Source organism: Oryx dammah, unplaced genomic scaffold (genome assembly GCF_014754425.2).
Source record: "Oryx dammah isolate SB20612 unplaced genomic scaffold, SCBI_Odam_1.1 HiC_scaffold_17, whole genome shotgun sequence".
In the NCBI taxonomy this organism is placed as follows: domain Eukaryota; kingdom Metazoa; phylum Chordata; class Mammalia; order Artiodactyla; family Bovidae; genus Oryx; species Oryx dammah.
In genome coordinates, this window is record NW_024070201.1 from 53,206,098 (window position 1) to 53,226,891 (window position 20,794).

Genomic DNA, 20,794 nt, shown 5'->3' on the forward strand with positions numbered 1-20,794 from the left:
TTGTTCTTCCATTTGAGCAAACTTTCATCCAAAACAAAACATTGAGTTATTTATTTATGATCTCTCCCTCTTTATCACCTTTCACATCCAAACCATAACCAAATTTTTATGATTTATCTCTTAAGCATCTTCCGAATTAGTCTCCTTTTTTCCATTTCTAACATAGTCCAAGCACCCATGATCTCTCACCAAGGTCACTGGAACATTGTTGAATGAGTTAACCGTTTCTCTGGTGACCACTTTCTTTCATCCTTCCTATTATAAGGGAAGAGTTGGCCCACCTGCTGTCCTAGGCAAATCCTCCTTCTGGGCCCTCCCCACCTGTAGGATGCAGAGCCCGTCCCCTCTCACCTTCTCAGGGCATCCTGCTATGCTTGACCATGTCCTTCTAGTTACTGAGCTCTCCTCTCTTTGTGCCAAACTTCACATCATCTCAATTTCCTCACCTCATCACCCCTGAGCATACACCAGTCTTCCTTCATCTCCCACTGCTTCATTTAAACTTGTGTTTACCATATTACCAAAGCTACCTACCAGTGAATTCATGTAATTACATCCAGTAGACATGTTTTCATGTCTATTTGGCTTGAACCGTCAGCAGCATTTGACTCCTGATGGAGTTGGTGATGGACAGGGAGGCCTGACGTGCTGCAATTCATGGGGTTGCAAAGAGTTGGACACGACTGAGTGACTGAACTGAACTGATATCTTCCTTCTTAAATTAACACTTTTTCTGTGCTTTTCTGGAAAAATCCTTCTGAGCAGTCTTTCTCAGACCCCTTTTTATTTTTCAACTCTTGTTGATATTCTTAAGCCTCTGAAACAATCCTGTTCTCCATGATTTCTTTAGGCCATCTCATTCATACCTGTGACTTTAGTTTCCATTTAAGTTTTTCTGTAATTCTTTAATTGATTTTTTTTTTTTATGGAGGAGGGCATGGCAGCCCACTCCAGTATTCTTTCCTGGAGAATCCCATGGACAGAGAAGCCTGGTGGGCTACAGTCCGTGTGGTTGCAAAGAGGTGGACACAACTGAGCACACAACTGAAAAAAGAATTGATATTTTTGCCCCAAATTTCTCTCTCAATTTTATGTATAATAACATTTTATGTAAAATTTATTATATATGTTGTACACATGAGCCTTCCCTGTCTCGGTTCATAGACACCACTGTCTGCCTAAGTCACTCTACTGAGAAACCAAAGTGTCATCTTTGACCCCTCTCTCTTCACCACTGTCACAACCATCAGTCACAAAGTTCTTGCATTCTGCCTACAAATTGTAGCTCAAGTCTCTTCATATATGTTCTTTTTGACTACTGGAACCCTAACCAAAACCATCAACACAGGACCCAGCAGTCCATCCTGGGCATATACCTAGAGAAAATCATAATTCCAAAAGACACATGTATCCCAATGTTTACTGCAGCACTGTTTACAATAGCCAGGACATGGAAGCAACCCAAATGTCCATCAGCAGAGGAATGAATAAAGAAGATGTGGTGCATATATAAAATGGAGTATTACTCAGCCATAAAAAAGAAAATAATGCCATTTGTAGCAACATGGATGGATCTAGAGATTGTCATACTGAGTGAAGTAAGTCAGACACAGAAAGGCAAATATCATATGATATTTCTTATATGTCGAATCTAAAAAAAAAAAAGGTGCAAATGAACTTTCTTCTCTGAGAGAAACTCATCTTTTCAGAAACTTCAGAGCTTCCCCTCTCATTCAGAGTAAAAACCAAAGTCCTTACTGTGTCCTGTGAGACCTGGTTTGATCTGGACCCATCACCGTGCTCACTTTGTCTCCTCTTTCTTTTCCCTCACATTCTCTAGCCATTTTCCATCTTGTGTGCCTCTGGCCCAACTTACAGTTCTTCTGTATTATCACCAACTTGCAATGAGTTATACATAAAACTTTAGTGATAAAACTCAGCGGAAAAACGTTTTCCTTTTATTAGTCATGACCAAATATAATAGTCTCTTTTACTCTGCCAGGTGGAAGGAAAGAGAGAGACAAGCATTTCCAGCAAAGGTAGAAAGAAAGGAGCTTGGTGTGTTCATGAGACTATGAGGAACACACTTGAACAGGATAAGGTTGCAGATAAATCCTGCAACAAGTCAGATCACTGAGGCCTTGAAACTGAGGCAGAGAAGTTGACATTTACAACAATAACGAATTAGGAAGCAGGGCCACTCACTGACATGATAAAAAGTTACTTAAGGAAAATAATAATACCTTATCCAGTGAGTAGAGGACAGGAATGGTGCTAAACATCCTGTAGTGCACACAAGCACTAAGAACTTTCCAGAGTGGTGATAAGAACAGAGAGAGGAGACTGTTTCACCAAAAAAAAAAAAAAAAAAAAAGACTTGTGGACCTGTTGAACTGCATACATAAAATGCAAAAAGGAATAAAAATCAAATGCCTGAGTAACTGAAGAAAGTTGTGGGGGATACTGACCTAGATGGGAGAAAGTAAGTTGAGTTTAAAGAAAACTGTTGGCCTTGGAACATATTGAGGACATGTTGTCACATTTTCTATACATACAATGAGCAGAAGTGACCTTAATATGCACAATAAAGGTTTGGAATTAACCATAGCCATATCTTCATCCTCAACAGAACCATCAGAGAGCCAGACATGGCTGTGGGACTCCAAAGGTGAAGCTGAGAAACTGTAACCAATGTGGAATCCTTTTTAGAAATGTCTGGCTTGGGGAGGAGAGGAAAAGGCTTAATATAATTGTATCTTTTAGAAAAAAAGATTCAAAATAAATTTATTTCATAATTTTTTTCCAAATTGAGTGCAGCATATTCTTAATATACATATACACATAAAGTAATTTGAATATGTATCCTATATAACATTTCTGTGTATATATAAATTTTTAAAATTTCCCTACTTTCAGCACATACATAGGAATCTGTTTTTCTCACAGTTTATTTGCTGACACTTCAGTAGGTCGTCTTTGCAGCCGAGGCTAATGCCTATCATGATGACCCTATGGCATTATACGCTTGAAATATATTCTCAGTTCTGGAAGGAAATGTGAAGTTATATTCAATATATTTAGTTTGGCATATTCAGAACTACAGGATCTTGGAGATGAATGAGATATTATATCTCATCAAGTGCAATGGGCCATCCAGTGTTTGATTCCCCCTGTGTTAATTTCTAGGGCTGCTGTAACAAATTATCACAGACTTGGTGACTTAAAGTAGCAGATATTTATTCTCTCATAGTTCTGGAGGCCAGAAGTCTGAAATCAGGGCACAGAAAGCTCTAGGGGAGACTCTTTCCTTGCCTTCTCCAGCTTCTGGCTCCAGGCATTCCTGGGCCTGTAACTGTGTAACTCAGATCTCTGCCTCCATCTTCACATGACCATCTCCTCTTCTCTATGTCCCTCCTCTGTACGTCCCTTAGAAGGACAGTTACTGGATTTAGGGCCCAACTGGATAATCAAAGATACTCTAATCTCAAGACTTTTACCCTTTTTCCAAATAATGTTGCATTCACAGGTTGTGGGTTCCAAATATGGACATGTTTGGCAGCCACCATTCAGCCACTCTAGGCCTCTGAATGCATAGTATTTTTTGTAGCTGTATTTGTTTTTATTTTTATTACACAGAAGGAGAGAGGAAGCAAAGGGACAGGGCCCAACATCGTCCCCCACAACAGCCTCTGAGGCAAAGGTTTGCCCGGGTTCATTTTGAAAAGGCAGTTTTGGGGGTTGTGTTCAAGAAATTCTCCAGCCTGTCAGTCTCAATGCAAACAGCTTAAAATAAAAACCTCCCAGCTGTTCACCATGCAGGCATATACCACAAAATGCCTGACCTTAAAATAAGAGTCAGGCCTTAAAGATGCATTAAACACAGAATCTTCCAGAAATCAAGTTTGGCTATAACTTCACAAAACCAGAAGCACAGAATAACATTTCTTTGCTTAATAAAAGTCGCTCAGTCATGTCTGACTCTTTAAGACCCCAAGGATTATACAGTCCATGTAATTCTTCAGGACAGAATACTAAAGTGGGGAGCCCTTCCCTTCTCCAGGGGATCTTCCCAACCCAGGGATTGAACCCAGGTCTCCTGCATTGCAGGCAGACCTGAGCCACAAGGGAAGCCCAACTGTAGAACTCCTAGCTAACAAAAGAGGAGGAAGATCACAGATGACAGGCAGGGAGGTCCTCTCACGACACCTGCCTCCTTCTGTTCTGAAGAGACTCATAACCTGGAGAGGGGAAGAGCAGCCTTGGGGTGGGAGCAGAACCTCAGTGATGGCGGCCCAGTCTCTGGGGAACAGAGAGTTGGCTCACTGTTTGCCTGCCGCTCTGCTTTTCCGGCTGATCTCTGCCAGTGCCTGGGATCCCGCCTCGCCCAGCGGCCCCCTTGCCAGGGCCCTTCTGCTGCTGAAGCTACTGCTGCCATGGCCCTTGGCACCACCTCCCCCTTGACCATGTCGAAGATCTCATCAGGGAGGTGCTGGCACTTGATGGTGCTACTGTGAATACAGCACTCGGGCACCCACTATAATTTGCCCCTGTTCCTGGACGTGCACATCACCTCACTGCAAGCTGATGTTCACCCAGTTGTGGCAGCTCACCAGGTGCCCACTGTACATCTCCCCATTTTGGAGGTCCACCAACATTGGATGATTCTGAGCCGCTTCCAGCAGCAACGAGGGGAGCCTGGAGCCAACAAGGACCAGGCTCCCTGGCCATTTCCGCCAGAGCCGCTGCAGCTCATCGTATGGTAATTATTTGTTGCTCAGCCTCTAATTGCTGCCTCTACTCAAGATAGTTTAGGTTTTAACTAATTCTGTGGCGACATCGATTTTCCTGTAGCTTTTTAACCATTAACTTCGGATTTTCCTGCTTGAGGCCATGAGAACAAACCAGCCCCTATTCTCTCTGCAAGTCCTTCATTTGTTGTCCATGACACTTCGGTCCTCCAGGCTAAACACCTCTGGTTCCTTCAACCATTTCTCTCAAAACTCCTATGTCTCCTGTTCTTCCAATCATCCTGGGTATTCTTCTCCAGAGGACCCAGAGAAAGAACACTGAATATATAACTGAAGACCCAATGCTGAGGTCATATCTCTTCCACTAAGTAGGTGACTGAGGCAGGACAGTTTTTTTAAATAACAAAATCATTGGACCTCCCTACTTCACTGCATGTTTTATATAGTCAAATGAGATTATTACAAAACCTGTAAGAAACGTAACCTTTTAGAAAGGTTCCCAGTTATTTATCTGTATACTTGTAAAAAGAAGTTTTAACTCCCAGAACCGAACCTAAATCTGTCAGTATAGTCTGGGCCAGTACAGAGTGGTTGACAATAGCACGTGCCCTGGGTATCTGCTCTGTTTCTGTTAATACAGCCTGGAATCAAATTAGCCTTATAGTACTCATGTCATAATTCTTTATTCACACTGAAATTACTAGGTACTAAAGAGTGCTAAGCCATCTTCACAGATAATCTATTTATTGCTTTCTGATTCATTGATTTTTACCATGTAGAATCGGTGAATTTTTTATACAATTTGGCAATATAATTTAAATTGAAAAAGAATTTAATATTGTGCATTTTAATTGCATTTTTTGTAAAGGTATAATAATATATATAGTTGTTCCTCTAGTTATTTCATGTAATATTCCCTTAAATGAGTTCTATTTGTGCTAAGAGCATTTTTCTTGTTGTACTTAAATGACCACATTCCTGTCTAAACCTGTAGTTTGCTAGTGAGATTCTCTATGTATATTGAATTAAAATGCCTTTGATTTGTATCTTATGTCCTGATGGTAATAGGTTTTACCCTTTTAGATGGATTTCATTTTCCTAGATTGCTTGTTAGTAGGTGTGTAAATCCATGTACTATGTGATAGTTCAACATGACATGACCTTTTAAGAATTTGAAGGCAATATAAGATGTGAACTCTGTCCTAATATTTGATCTGTCTTAAAATTTCCCTATTTGAATCTTTGGCTCTGCTCACTCTTTAGATTTGTTTTAATGGTACATGCACACCTTGGGGCTCTTTCTTTCTATGAAGAAATCCCAATGAAGTAATAAAGTCAGTGTTGTAACATCCATTTTTCAAGATTTAGAGGCTTGGTTTTCAGTGTATGTTTAATTCAATTTATTTTCCAACATTTGAAACAGTTTTGCATTTATAACTTGAAAGTGGAGATATATTGTGGGTTTGGAGAGCTGTGCAGATGGTCTACATGTAGTGATTTATAGAATAACAGCTATACAGTATGGAGCTTGAGGAGTCTAGTAGATTTCTTCAAAATACCCCTGTGCTAGTATATCCTTTCAATTAGGTAGTTTCTTTACAAACTATTCCATACAAATTTGAATGATTCCCAAATACCCTGTAAAAGCCTGGTGTGTTACACTTTACTGATCCTGACTTTGCTTTGCTATAATTTTGAATGCATCTCAATTTAGGGCCAAACCATATGTCCTACTTTATTTTTTTATAGCTTCAATTAAATACAAAGCTACATCTTCTTGATGGGTGTATGAAGCATTTGGTGTTCCACTGTAGAGCATAAAGACAGTTCATGACCTGGCTTGTTCCCCAGTGCCTATAGTTTTATAGTGCAGCAAATTTACCTTTTGGACACTATGATATCAGCAACTTGAGAATTTAATATAAGGCTTTAAATTTTGTTTCCTTTCTTTTATTTTCCCTAGAAAACAATATATCCTTCAAGCATTATGGAATGTATCTTTTTCTCAGACAGTTAAACCACAATTGAAATTAAAACTTATCTAGTAATTTATTTCTATAAGATTAAAATAATCATATATTGCAAAACTAAGGACAGTAAAGTTTTTTCTTGACCATATTTAAGTTGTGATTGATCTGTCTATAGAGAAATCTATTGCAGAGGTTAAAATGTATGATTTGTCTGGAGAATCAGGAAAAAATATGATAGAACATAGATACATGCTAACCTTTTCTTCTTCATTCATAGGAGTAGAAAAAGGAAAATAGTGAATTAAACTTATTTCCCTAAAATAACTCATCACCTATATAACGATCTATAGATCTCATGCCTTTATTGCTTCGGTGAGTCAGGTTAAAATGGAAAGCTTTAGAAGAACACTATGGCATGAGTACATTGCCTTGAAGAAGTAACATCCAAATAGCACTCCATACAAATGTAAATGAATTCTTGATGAATTTTTGCTCACTGATGCTGTTGATTTGACTAACCATATCAGAAGAAACAGAAAGCTTATATATTGCTTTCAAGTGTGATTTTTTTTTCTTAATTTAATAGAAGTTGAGATGTCAGATCCAAAGTGTTAAAGGAAAAAAATTCTAGGATCTTAATCTTAGGGTGGTAAGTTTATACTATATAAATATGAGACATAGGGGCCTCAGCTCCTTGAGATTGGTGGGTCACTATCTTATTTATTAGTCCCTTGTTGCAAGACTTACTCAATTCTTCCTTTGAAACAAAACTGCCATCATCCTGATCTGCCTAATGTTATGAAGATATTAAGATAATAGGTTGCAGTGACTGTATAAGTAGCTTAGTCCAAATTTTCAGATATTTATGCTATATCCAAGAAGCTTCCACCTTTGTCAACTACCTGGAGTTGCTTTACTCCAGTTCTGGAAAACTTCTGACCCTGCTTTACCTTTTTTAGGTTTCCATTATACCCAAAAGGAGGAGAAAAGTTGCAGTTTGATTACGGTGTCTATCTTCTAAACAAAAACATAGCACAGGTAAGTAACCCCTCTGTGCTTATTTCCTACTTGGCACATGGCAGCCTGCTTTCTTGGATTGCTAACCCTCTTTATGAATAAGTTCTACAGTGTACTCTTTTATTTAACTTGTTACAATGATAATACAGAGTTCTTTTTTGGCCACAGTATTTTTCTGTGCCATTATAAATACTACAGAGAAACAATGGGTACAGTAGGATTCCTCCTACTAAACTCAGAAACCCTTTACTGAGTTGTTACTTGCTGTTGCTGCTAAGTCACTTCAGTCATGTCCGACTCTGTGCGACCCCATAGACAGCAGCCCACCAGGCTCCCCCGTCCCTGGGATTCTCCAGGCTAGTAGGTTGTAATTGAATGTGTGGGCTTTATAACCTCTTGCTTCTGCAGCTTGACTGGTAATAGCTTTCTTCTCACATAACTTTCTTCTCTTAGACCACTTCTAGGAATTCATTTTGCATAGGGAGTTGTTTATGGAGTAAAAGTTTAGTGACTTTGGCAAGTCCCTGACAGTCTCCTCACCTGTTATCCAAGGCCCCAAAGAAAAGTCCAAGCACATGGTCCTTCCAGCCCATCTCAGGTTTTTGTGGCTTTCCCAATGTCATACCTGTTCATATCTCACTTAATATCTTTCCATATGCCATAGAAAGGCTATCAGATGCTTGGGTTTGCATTTTCCTGAAACAAATAGACCACGTTTCCTTAGCACACACGGCTCTACTTCAAGAGGTAACATGCCATAAATTTTCTAATTGTAGAGTAAGATCAGCTTCAGTGCCTTGTTTTTATTCAGACATCCTTCCAGTTGGACTGTCACATGGAAGAGATCCCACTGTTTGGCTGTTATTTAAAGATATTATCAGCTGTATCCTCAGACCTTTCTTTTATATAGAAGCAATAAGTTTTATGATGTTTTTGTTTTTATGAACTGAGTTGCTTTTTATCCGTATGATTGTAAAGACTCACTGAACAATTCCCGTATTCATTTCTGATGGATCTAGAATTATTCTTCCATATGTTGTCACCTTTGCCTTTCTTCCTGTCATCTAACTTCAGTTTAATGTTGTTTGTTTTTTTTTTTAATTTGGTGTTTATTAGACTCTTAACTTTTCCAATACTGAATCAGATTTCTAGTTTTCAGTCATTGATTAATCATTTGCTTAGAACCTCCCACTCACATTGCTTTTACTCTTACTGCCATCCAACTCGTGTTCTTCATTCCAGGCGCGAGCAGCCTTGCTCACAGCCTCTAGCCCATGACTCATCTTTCCATGTGCTATTCTTCCCACAGCTGATGCTTTCCCTCCCTCCAGTTTTGGCAGAAGAGTATTTCAGTCTAAGAAACAGGACCTTAATTTCAAGTCTGTGTAGCTCACATTACTAATGACAGCTGTCATACCATAGAGAAGGTAGTGCTTAGATGAAAACTGTCAAGCAGTGGCCAGACTAAGGATGCGTTAAGGGAGAAGAGATCTAAGTAAATTAGAGAGCACCTCCAGTGAAGTCAGCCAAGGTGGAAAAGAGCATGTGGACACTGGGGTCCAGAGTCTGGGAGTCAGGATGTCAAGAAGGTTGTCCTCATTTAGTAGAATTAAGTTCTGATCTGAGTTCAGAGGTTCTCCTCTCTTTGCCCTATTTTCTGTTTCTTGCTTTAAACACGTAAGGCCTAAGTCAGTTTTAGAAGTTTCCAGGTGAAACCTACTCCTAATTAAGGCTAGGACTGAAATGTCTGGATTTCCTCATAAATCCCAGCTTCAAACACACACACATGTGCACGCACACATGCATGCTTATATACACATGCACACTTAATTCTTCTCGGGTCCAACAGGAATGGCAAAGTAAGGTATAAAGGGGGTGCTAAGAATAGCCTCCTTTGAGAACAAGACCAAGAGGGAGGCTGACTAGGTGCAATGGAAAGCTGGGGACAGCCAGCCCTCTTCATCAGACTCTGCTCCAGCACTGTTTGGGCCTCACTTTAGAGCACTTCTAATTTTATCCTTAACTGAACTAAAGCCACAAGTGTGCTGAGCTAGTTTTATTTGTCTGTTTAAAAAATGGATTATTTCTACCAATTTTGTATCTTCTGCAACATTATACTCTGCAATTCAGAGAGTAGTACATTTGTGTGTGCGTTTAATGGGTTAACCACTCTGATTCCATAGGGAGCAAGTATCTTGCTCTCTAGTGTTTTTTCATCACTGTTATGGCAGTTTTAAAAGGAGACGACAATAAACTTCTTATAAACAGACTTTCTTAGGTTTCATAGTTCATTCATGAGGCCTCTTCTGAGCGTTTAGAAAGAAACTTTCAACAAATTTGTGACCTTCAACTTTTTTCACGTTAACGCCATTTTGTCTTTAGCCTTACTACCATCACTTTCTTACATTTCAGCTTATAAGAATTCACAGAACCATAATTATTATGGCTCATAACCAGGTATTATATTAATAAGATACTTCCAACTTGTGAAGGTTAATTATACACACACACACACACACACACACACATATACATACACCAATACATGTTGTCAAAGGGGAGTTTGTCTTCTCAGCCAGTCTCACTTATACCCCATCTCTAGAGATGTGAACAAATCATACTATTAAAATGACCCCACCTCAGTAATTTATAAGCCACGTTAGTGGAGGTGGATGAAAGCACTGGCATGTGTTAAAGTGCCAGAGAAAAAGGAGTGAAGTCATTTAATACTGCATCCATAACTTGGTTGAGGGTTTGAATAGTCAATAGGACCTTTCATCACAACCAGAAGTAGTAGTAAAATCACTTTTTTTGGTAGAGGAAATGACAGAATTTAGTAATATTTGTTACTTCAGTATTTGGGATCAGTCCAGCCCAAGTTTTGAAAGCCTAAGCTTAGAAAGACAGGCCTTCAAGTAGAAATCCTCAAGTGTTGTTTGAAGAGCTGAGAGGGTTGGTAAGGCCTGCCTGCCCTCTTCCTGTCACTGCTGTCTAAAGGGGTGTGTGTGTGCAGGGTTGGTATTAAAAGTGAATAAAGCAAAGTGCCTGTTTTTAACACCATTTACTAATTTTTTTCAAGTGCCAGCCCCTTTCGTTGGAAATAGTCTTCCCTCTTGGGCAGCCTGTAACACTATAGAAATGGACCTGGCAAAATTGAGGTACAGTGTAATTAACATGGTTTAAGAAACCAGCTCCTGCCATAATTGTCAGTAAGTTTATAAGGACATTATATTAGTATTTGTGTATAGCACAGTAGTTTGCTTTTAGTTCCCAGAATAGTAAATCAAAAATTATTATATTTTTTGGAGAGCTTTACAGTCTTTAATATACATAAATATATTAATTATCCAAGTGACCCTTGTCATCACCCTGCACAGTGAAAAGGGCAGCACTTGACCCAGCATTTCCATTTGGGGTATTTGTCCAAAGTAAATGAAAACACTAACTTGAAAAGATATCTACACCCCCTCATGTTTATTGCAGCATTATTTAAAATAGCTCCTCTGCCCATGGGATTCTTCAGGCAAGAATACTGGAATGGGTTGCCATGCCCTTCTTCAGGGTATCTTCCCAACCCAGGGATCAAACCGGGGTCTCCTGCATTGTGGGCAGATTCTTTACCATCTGAGCCACGAGGAGAGCCCATTTAAAATAAGACATGGAAATTACTTGTGTCCATCAGTGGATGACCAGATAAAATGTGGTATGTGTACACACATTCACACACACACAATAGAATATTCAGCTATGAAAAGAAGGAAATCCTTCCATTTGCAACAACATGGATTGACCTTGAGGGTATTATGCTAAATGAAGTAAATAGCATATGATCCCACTTGTACATGAAATCTGAATTAACAACAAAACAACAAAAAAAGCCCAAACTCATAGGTAAAAAGAACATATTATGTGGTGGTTGTCACAGGTGAGGGTAAGAGGTGGCAGAACTGGGTGAAGGTTGTCAAAAGCTACCAACTTCCAGTTATAAAGTCAGTCAGTCCTGGAGATGTAATGTATAATGTAGCATGTTGACTACAGTTAATACCATATTGTATATTTGAAAGTTGTTGGGAGGGCATATCTTAACAATTTTCACCACAGGAAGAAAAAAGTTTGCTACTATGTGTGGTGATGGATGTTGACTTATTGTCGTGATCATTTCACAATATATACATACACTGAATCACTGTGTTATGTACCTGAAACTAATATAATATTATATATCCTGATATATTATGGGAGATGAACTAATGGATTAAATGTGGGATACTGGAGAAAAGGAGTAATCGAGAATGACTCCTAGGTTTTATATGTGAGCAGCTAGATTATGAAAATGATGTTTATTGAGATGGAGACGGGTCCAGGAGTTAGGTTTGGTAGAACCAAAAGTTCTGCTTTGGAAATGTTAAACTTGAGTTGCCTTTTAGAAAGCCAAGTTGAGTCTTGAAGTAAGCAACAGGACATATGAGTCTGGAACTTAGGGTGGGAGTCAGTACTAGAGGTACAGATTTGGTCATCATCAATATAAAGGTGACATCTAAATTCATGGTACCAGTGTGATCAACCAGGAAGAGAGTGCAACGCTAGCTCCAGAGAGAGAGACAGATACAGGCAGAAGCATACAGTGGGATTTAGCCCTGGGAATTCTGGTTTAGAAGTTTAGAGGAAGATGAGCCAGCAAAGACTGAGAGGAATGGCCAGTTGGATAGAGGGAAAACCAGGAGAAAGTAATAATTTGGTAACTAAGAGAATTTCTGGAAAGAAAGAGGAATCATCTATATGAAATCCTTCTGTGAGATAAAGTATCCAGTGGACTTTGGAACATAGAAGTCATTGACAAGAGCAGCTTCAGTAGAGGAGTAGAAGAGTGAATAGGAAGTGAGGAGGTAACATTGATTGTAGAAAGCCCTTCTGAGGTGTTTTTTTCAAGTGAGATAGACAGATGAGTTCATAATTGGAAAAGATTGTATGTTAAAGGGAGATTTTTTGATTTTCTTCTTTTTTTTTTTAATTTGGTTTTGGAGGGATGTGGAACCTTTTTGGTGTGTTTTCTTTTTTAAAAATGAGAAATATCAAGGCATATTTATATGCTAATGTGAGTGATCAAATGAAGACAGAAATTGCCAATACAAAATAAAGAAGAAATAGTTGAAGGAGTAATGTCAAGAATATCCTTGATAAAGCAGTAAAAGTTTTATTGTATTAAATGTTGATCCTTGAGTACATATTTTTAAAATATTCTGTGTGATAGAAAGGGAAATAGGCATAAAGCACTTGTACAATTGAGTTACTAAACTAGCTGATTTTTTTCATGGAGCAACATTTTGAAAGATTGTCTAATAAACAGCCAACTGTACAGACTTAGGTATTTGGCAGACGTTGTTTTCAAAAATGAATGAGGTGAGCGTTTCAAAGGAAATTAACTGATGATGAAATTCAAGATTTTGAATGAAAATAGTATATTGGGAAACTTGGATTTGCCACCATGACATTGACATCTTCCCATTTCTTAAAGATGTTTTTAGTGAAGTTGGTAGTGATACTCAACAGATGAGATTTTGAAATATTTTATAATAAATGTATAAGCTTTGAAAATCTATATAAGTCAATGAGCCAGTATTTTCAAAATGACCTGTGTATGTTGCTCTGAAGCCTAATGGATTTTGTTTAACAGATGCAAAAGGTATATTGATAAGGCTTCAGATTCTATATTGCTATTAACCTTTAAAAAACTACTACTTGTTAAGTATGGAGATAGTATCAGAGAAGAATATCTACAGTTGTCTGAAAAAGGCTATTAAAATTCTCCTTTCTTGCCAAATTACATTTTCTCATGAAACAACATGTGGTAACAAAATGAATGCAGAAGAATAGATGAGAATCCAGCTGTCTTCTGTTAAGGCAGGCGTTGCAAGAGACTCACAAAAATGTAACATGATGTCACTCATCTCACTAAATTTCTTTCTTTGAAAATATGCTTGTTTTTCATTAAAAGTGTTATTTATATTAACAAATAATAGATTTCTTTTATTAAAGTGAATTAATAAATATTTAAATGCTTTTTCAATTTTAACTTTTAATATGGTAAATATTTGCATATGGACCTATTTAAACAAAAGCTTTTGGAAGTTCTCAATTTTAAGAGAGTAAAGGGGTCTTGAGACCAAAAATGTTGAGAACCACTGTCCCAGAAACCTCAATTGCTCATAGTCTGATAAACCAAGACACATGTGTCAATTCTCCAAATGTGGAAACATTATATAAGAGACCTCAAATTTGGAATTCCAGTAATATGTGCAGTACAAGTCATCAGATCCACAGCTATCAGTGGACTCTCCTCTGTTGCTCTTGCTTTTGGGTTTTCTTAAAGCCTGGAAAAGACTCTGATGCTGGGAGGGATTGGGGGCAGGAGGGAAAGGGGACGACAGAGGATGAGATAGCTGGATGGCATCACCGACTCGATGGACATGAGTGTGAGTGAACTCCGGGAGTTGGTGATGGGCAGGGAGGCCTGGCGTGCTGCGATTCATGGGGTCACAAAGAGTCGGACACGACTGAGTGACTGAACTGAACTGAAAGCCAGGCTTCTTCTCTTCTTTCTTGAATGTCCAAGGAAAATTAAGAGTAACATTTTGTGGGTGTAGTTTACAAATACTAACCATGATATACACTTGTACTGATTTCAGTGGCATTTGGTATACTTAAACCTGTGATTCTCATTTCATAGTCTGAAGTACGTTGACCAGGTCTATCTTTAAGAAACTGGCAAACAGAATTCTAGATCAAATCTTCTGAGGACAGATCAAACAATAGCCCACTTTGTTTCTTCTTTTTTCCTTTTTAATGTGGGCCTTATAACAATCTGTGAGGTGATTAAGGCATGGGGAATTATCTACCTTTTACATATAAGACCCCTGAGATCAGGAGTTCAGTAGAACTAGGACTAGATCCTGGAGATTTCATGACCTCTCTTCTTTCTATCCTATTACCTCTCTTTTTTCTCAGTTTACTTTAAGACTTCATAGAAAGTAAAAGTAGCTTCTCCTTCCAAAAACAGTTGGAAATTTCTGTTCTGCCAGGGACATAGTCTTTCTGTAAGACCTGGCTACTCATGGGGCCCACAGTGCAGAGCTATTTAGAAGGGATCAGTGCCAGTTTACCCAGCAGCTTAAATTCACGTCTATTTCTTTAACATACAGATCAGTGTATGTTACACATGAGGAGAAAATGCATTTCTATTTTCTTAATTCTTCTTGAAATCAAGAATTTAAATTCCAAGAATATTTTAATAGTCAAAATTCCATCCCACCCCCCACCGCTGCCTACAAAATTGCCGGTAACAGAGTAGAAACGTTTTAAGTCCTATATCTTAAAAAATAAACAACAATTTACTGAGATACAATTCGCAAACCATACAACTGACCCATTTAAAATACAATTCAATGTGTTTTTTTTAAATTCAACTAATTATGCAGCTATCACCACAGTCAGTTTTAGAATATTTTCGTTGCCCATGGAGAAACCCTGTACTCCTTTGTAGTCACACCCTGTTCCTGTAAGACTTCCAACCCTAGGCAGCCCCCATTCTACTTCTGTGTCTCTTCTGGACATTTCATGGCGTAGAATACAATATGTGGTCTTTGTGACTGGTTTCTTTCCCTCAGGATAGGTTTATAGTTCATCCATGTTGTAGCATGCATCAGTCTTCGCTTTTTATTAACAAATCATTTTGGCAATTCAAAGATGTATATGGATATACCACATTTTATTCATCCGTTCATCACTTGATAGACATTTGGATTGTTTGTACTTTGGAGCTGTTATAAATAATGCTACTATGAGCATGCATGTACAAGTTTTCTGTAGGGACATGTTTTGAGTGGAGTTGCTGAGCCATATGGTAACTATGTTTAACATTTTGAGTAACTGCTAGACTGTGTGCTAAAAGCAATTACACCATTTTACATATCCACCATCAATGTATTAAAATTCCAATTTCTGTCATTTTTATTACAGCCTTCTACTAGGTATAAAGTGGTATCTCATTGTTTTTGGTTTCAATTTCCCTAAAGGCTAATGATGTTGAGCATCTTTTCACGTGCTCATCAGACATTTGTATATCTTCTTTGGAGACATGTCTGTTTAAACCCTTTGCCCATTTTTAAATTGGGTAATTTGTCTTTATTCTTGACATTAAGAGATCTTTATATAATTTAAATAAAAATCCCTTCTCAGATGTATGATTTGCAACTATTTTCTTCCATTCTGCAGGTTGTCTTTTTCACTCTCTTGATAGTGTCTGTTGAGATACAGACATATTTAGTTTCAGTGAAGTCCAGTTTTATCTACTTTTTCTTTTCTTGCTTGTGTTTTTGATGTCATTTCCAAGAAACCTTAGCCCAGGTACTTTCAGGTTTTCTTCTGTGTTGTTTCAGCTTGTGCATGTCTGTGGTCCATCTTGAATTAATTTTTTTTGTGTAGTGTAAGGAAGGGGTCTAACTTCATTCTTTTTCATGTGGATATTCATTTAGCCCAGAAAATTTTGTTGAAAAGACTACTCATACCCATTGAATTATCTTGGCACCTTTGTTGAAAATTAATTAACTATAAGGACTTATATCTGAACTCTAAATTCTGTTCCATTAATCTATATGTCTGTCCTTATGCTAATGATACCATATCTTTTTTCTTTAAAAGATATTTTCAAAAATAATACATTTCAATTGTAGACATTTTTTAAAGTACGAAAGAAGATAGAAAAGCAGAATTTTTAAAATAGTCTACAGCTTTACATGTACCTTCTGATATTTCAAACTTTTTTGTCTTTTCCTTTATAGTTGGGATAACATTATATATAGTGCTCAACATCTTTTTCTTTTGTTGACACATGCATTTTCCCAAACCATTAAAAGCTAAGTCAGTATTTTTAATATGTAATATTTCATTTGTGTGCATAGAGTGCATATAATAATATATAATTCATTTAACCGTTCCTCTACTCTTGGATATTTGTTCTTCCTTGTTTTTCTTAAATATTAAGTTACTATATTAGCACTTAAAGGTGTTTTGACATTTTCAGTTATAATAGATACAGTAAGGTAGATATTAAAATACCTTATTGTGACAGATATCCTATCTCTTAAGATTTTCCTTGGGCATGACACTGTTTCATGTAAATCAGTTCAGACTTAAGCTTCATACTGCTGTGGACAAAGCAGATTTTCAGTCAGATCCTCAGTTTGAAAGATGATAATGATGAACTCTACTCCTAAGTGTTCCTTGGTGGGCTTTGTTTCTTTTTAATAATAGAACCATCACATTTTCGTGTTATGTATGTAATATCAATAAAATATCTGAATGAGCTGTGCAAGGCCTATGAGAGGCTGATTTTATCCCCAAGATGTTTATATTCAGGAAGAAAAAATATGCACACTATGTAAACCGTACAAGGCATGCAGTGGTCCCTGTCAGAGGAGAAGTTCTTGTCCAGGTGGGGTTCTGGCTCAGCAGGGAGAGCCCTGCACAGGTGGATGTGCGCTCCACTGAGCGGATGGACTTGGGCATGTACTATAGTTCACTGCACCTCCATTCCCTTATCTTTGTAGAGACTGGGTGCTCCCCATAGGATTGTTGCAGGGACAAGAAATAGTGAGGGTTAAGTTTGTAGCTCAGGCGTCATCTACAGAAAAGGGTACACGATAAATAGTAGCTGCCTTTGTGTTGTCATTATTCTTGTTAGGCTGATACAGAACGGGAATGCTTCAGTAGAAAGATACGGCACCTGAACTGGAAATTCAAGGAAGGAAGCATCTGGCTAGTGAGCGAGGAGGAGGGGCAGAGGTGCAAAGGAAGGCTATTGAAGGTGTATCAAGGCCAACCTGGCTGGAATAGGTTACCTTACCAGTGGGGACAGGAAAGGTGTTTTTGGTTGACCACCCTCAGCCCTGGCACCATACTGTTATCAGTTGTTATACTTGGAACTAAAACTGGTCTATGTGAGCTCCCTAGGCATGTTTAGTAAATATTTATTGAAAGAATGAGTGGTGAATGCATCAACTAGGAGATTGTTCTTTCCTCCTTAAGGCTGATAGGTAATGAACTTACTTCTATTTAAATATGTGTGTATTTAAATATATATTTAAATGTATCTTGACTTATCTCTAAATGGAAGCTTTAATTGAAGTAGAAAGTGTGTGTAGTTATTTTTCAAAAGTTCCATTCTATATTTAAGGGATCACATACTACCTTTATATACTTGCAAGTGATTGGTTAAATGTTCTTGTATTAATTTCTTTAAAGAATCATATTGACAATTAACCAGTTTACTAAACATTTTTAATGATGTATGACTTTGATCACTGTACTTTGAGAAACTGAGAGTGATAAATTAACAAGATAAAATAATTTGCTTTTTCACCTGTTGGACATTTTCTTGTATTTTAAACTGAAACTAGAAACCCAATGCCAAAAATATCCAAATGAAAAATAAAACAGTTTTAACTTATATTCATATAGCTTACTTTACTTATATTACCTCTTTTGTCCTTTCAAAAAGCCCTAAATTGTCAGTATTATTGTCTGCATTTTACATTTAGATAAACTGAGTCTCTGAATGGCAAGCAAAGAAATTCAGACCCTAATCATCTGACTTGTAAGTTCAGGGGATCATACTTGCTGCCTTTCTTTTATCAGACAGAAAGAAACATTAAATAGCAGGCTTCCCTTTTGTCTGAGGCCACCGAAGAGCCAAGTATAAGGGTAGCACTTCATTTGCTTTAACATCTTTTATACCTTCTATCTCCGCTTTTGTCCTAGTTTCTAAAAATTCACTTTAGCTCCTTGTTTTGCATATTTTAATATTTTAAGCAGGTAAATTATTTTATTTAATTAAGAAATAGATGGCTTATTCATTAATGATGTGAGCCTTTTCCAAGACACCACTATGAGTGACATTTGTTGCTGGGAGAAAAATATTTAAAGAATGCACTTCAGTTGAAATGAAATACATAATGCTTAGTTCAGAGAAGGTAGAATATAAATTCTAACTATTTTTTTATGGCTAAGCCTCATGAAATGAATTACGAGAAATAATATATATGAAAAGTGAATTTGGTCTGATTTTAGTTGGCATCAAAAAGACCAGCGTAGCTTAGGTTTAAGCTTTTTAAAGAAATGAACTTCAAAAAATTGTTATATGTAAATTTTGGTATCTAATAGAGAAAAGCATTTTAAAATATGCTGATTTGGGTTTCCAGGGAGGATAAAATTAGTATCCTAATTAGTGTAAATTTATCAAGGGAAAGGTCAGAATCCTAGAATAAAATGAATAAAATGCAGCGTATTTGAATATTTAAGAATATTTAAGAGCAAGTACTGTGGATTTAGATTACAAAGTTCAAATGCCCATTTATCACTTTAGCTATATGATTTTAGATAAGTTACTTAATCTCTCTGTGTTTCAGTGTCTTTATCTATAAAATAGGGATAATAATACCTACAATTATAATTCCCATCTCTTAGAGTTGTTACAAGGATTAAATGTTATTTTTAAAGCATTTATAATAGTGCCTGGAACACATTTAAAATAGTGCCTGAAACAGAGTAAGTAGTAAAAAAAAAAAAAGTGCTTGCAAAATAAATAAAATGCAAAGTGCAGTGTAATCCTTGTGATCAAGAAATTCCAGGTTCCACAAATATGAAATGAAGTGAAGAAGTGAAAGTTAAAAAGTGAAAGGGTAGGGGAGTTGCTTTTTTAGCTGCATCAGTGAGAATACTGCTATAGGGAAGGAAAATTCAGATATTCAAATTCACTCTAAGTGTAGTAAGCTTTTAGTTGTTTCAAGTTAAGTCAATACTTTTCCTTTTTTTTTCCAAAATAGAAGTAACTTTTCAAATCATACAAATGATTCAGTCTCATGAATCTATGGATTTATTTTTAAAATACAGAAAAGTATTAAGGAAAAAATTTAAACCACTCTGGATTCTATTACTCAGAGATAAACATTGTAGTTTCTTGGTGATCAGCTTTCCAAACATCTATGCAAATATACATGCCTAAATGAAACAGGTAAAAATTATATAAACAGTTCCACATTGTGCATTCTGTTGTATGGCTTACTTTTTTCATTCAGTATATTGTGAAGATAGTTTCATATTGGTGAATACAGTTGTATAAGATCTTGTTGTCCACACTGTACTCTGTTTGTGGACATTAGCAGTAGATTTCCAAGATTTGCCTGTCATGAACCACATTATGGTGAGAGAAGCATCTATCTTCTTAGGTAGTTATACCTGTGTTCAGTTATTCCCTTAAAATAAGTATCAAATTGCTAGGTCAAAGAATACATAAATTTTAAAGTTTGATATCTGTTTTTTATCCTCTTGCCAATGTTGTTTGTTATTAATCTTTTTTAATATGAGAGAAGAAACATAATATCTCTGCTTTTATCTGTAGCTCTGATTATTAGTGAATGTTACGTTCAGTCATTTCATATATCTTTTTAAATACTGGGTTGGTCAAAAAATTGGGGTTTTCCCATAAGATGGGTACAGGAAACCCAAATGAACTTTTTGGCCAAATTTTGATGCTAGGAGGGATTGGGGGCAGGAGGAGAAGGGGACAACAGAGGATGAAATGGCTGGATGGCATCACTGACTCGATGGATGTGAATCTGAGTGAACTCCAGGAGTTGGTGATAGACAAGGAGGCCTGGCGTGCTGCGATTCATGGGGTCGCAAAGAGTCGGACACGACTGAGCGACTGAACTGAACTGAACTGATAAATATATATATTTCATATAAATATATATATATATATTTGAGGTTTAAAGTTCTTTGGTGAATAACCAGTACTTTTTGATAAACATGCCTTCTAAAAAAATTATGGGTGGACTGTAGAACTCCCAAAATAATAGAAGAAAATAACACATAGACCTTGCAAGTGAGGGTGAAGAATTCACTGAGTCACAAATTTGTGTCAGTTTTTCTCTGTTTTAACCTTCTTTCTTCCCCGAGTCCTCTCTGGGAGTGTCAGTTCCCCTGCTGTATAAAAAGCAATCT

General features: G+C 37.2%; 1 protein-coding gene and 1 pseudogene across 1 annotated transcript in view; one reads left to right on the top strand and one right to left on the bottom strand.

Moving 5' to 3' along the window:
- UVRAG (UV radiation resistance associated) overlaps positions 1–20,794 on the top strand; it is a 325,077-nt gene that overhangs the window by 236,840 nt on the left and 67,443 nt on the right. The window contains exon 13 of the mRNA XM_040258823.1: positions 7,678–7,756. Coding sequence (XP_040114757.1) covers positions 7,678–7,756 — 79 coding nt within the window. The remainder of the gene's footprint in view (positions 1–7,677; positions 7,757–20,794) is intronic.
- On the bottom strand, positions 4,198–4,693 carry LOC120876793 (annotated as a pseudogene).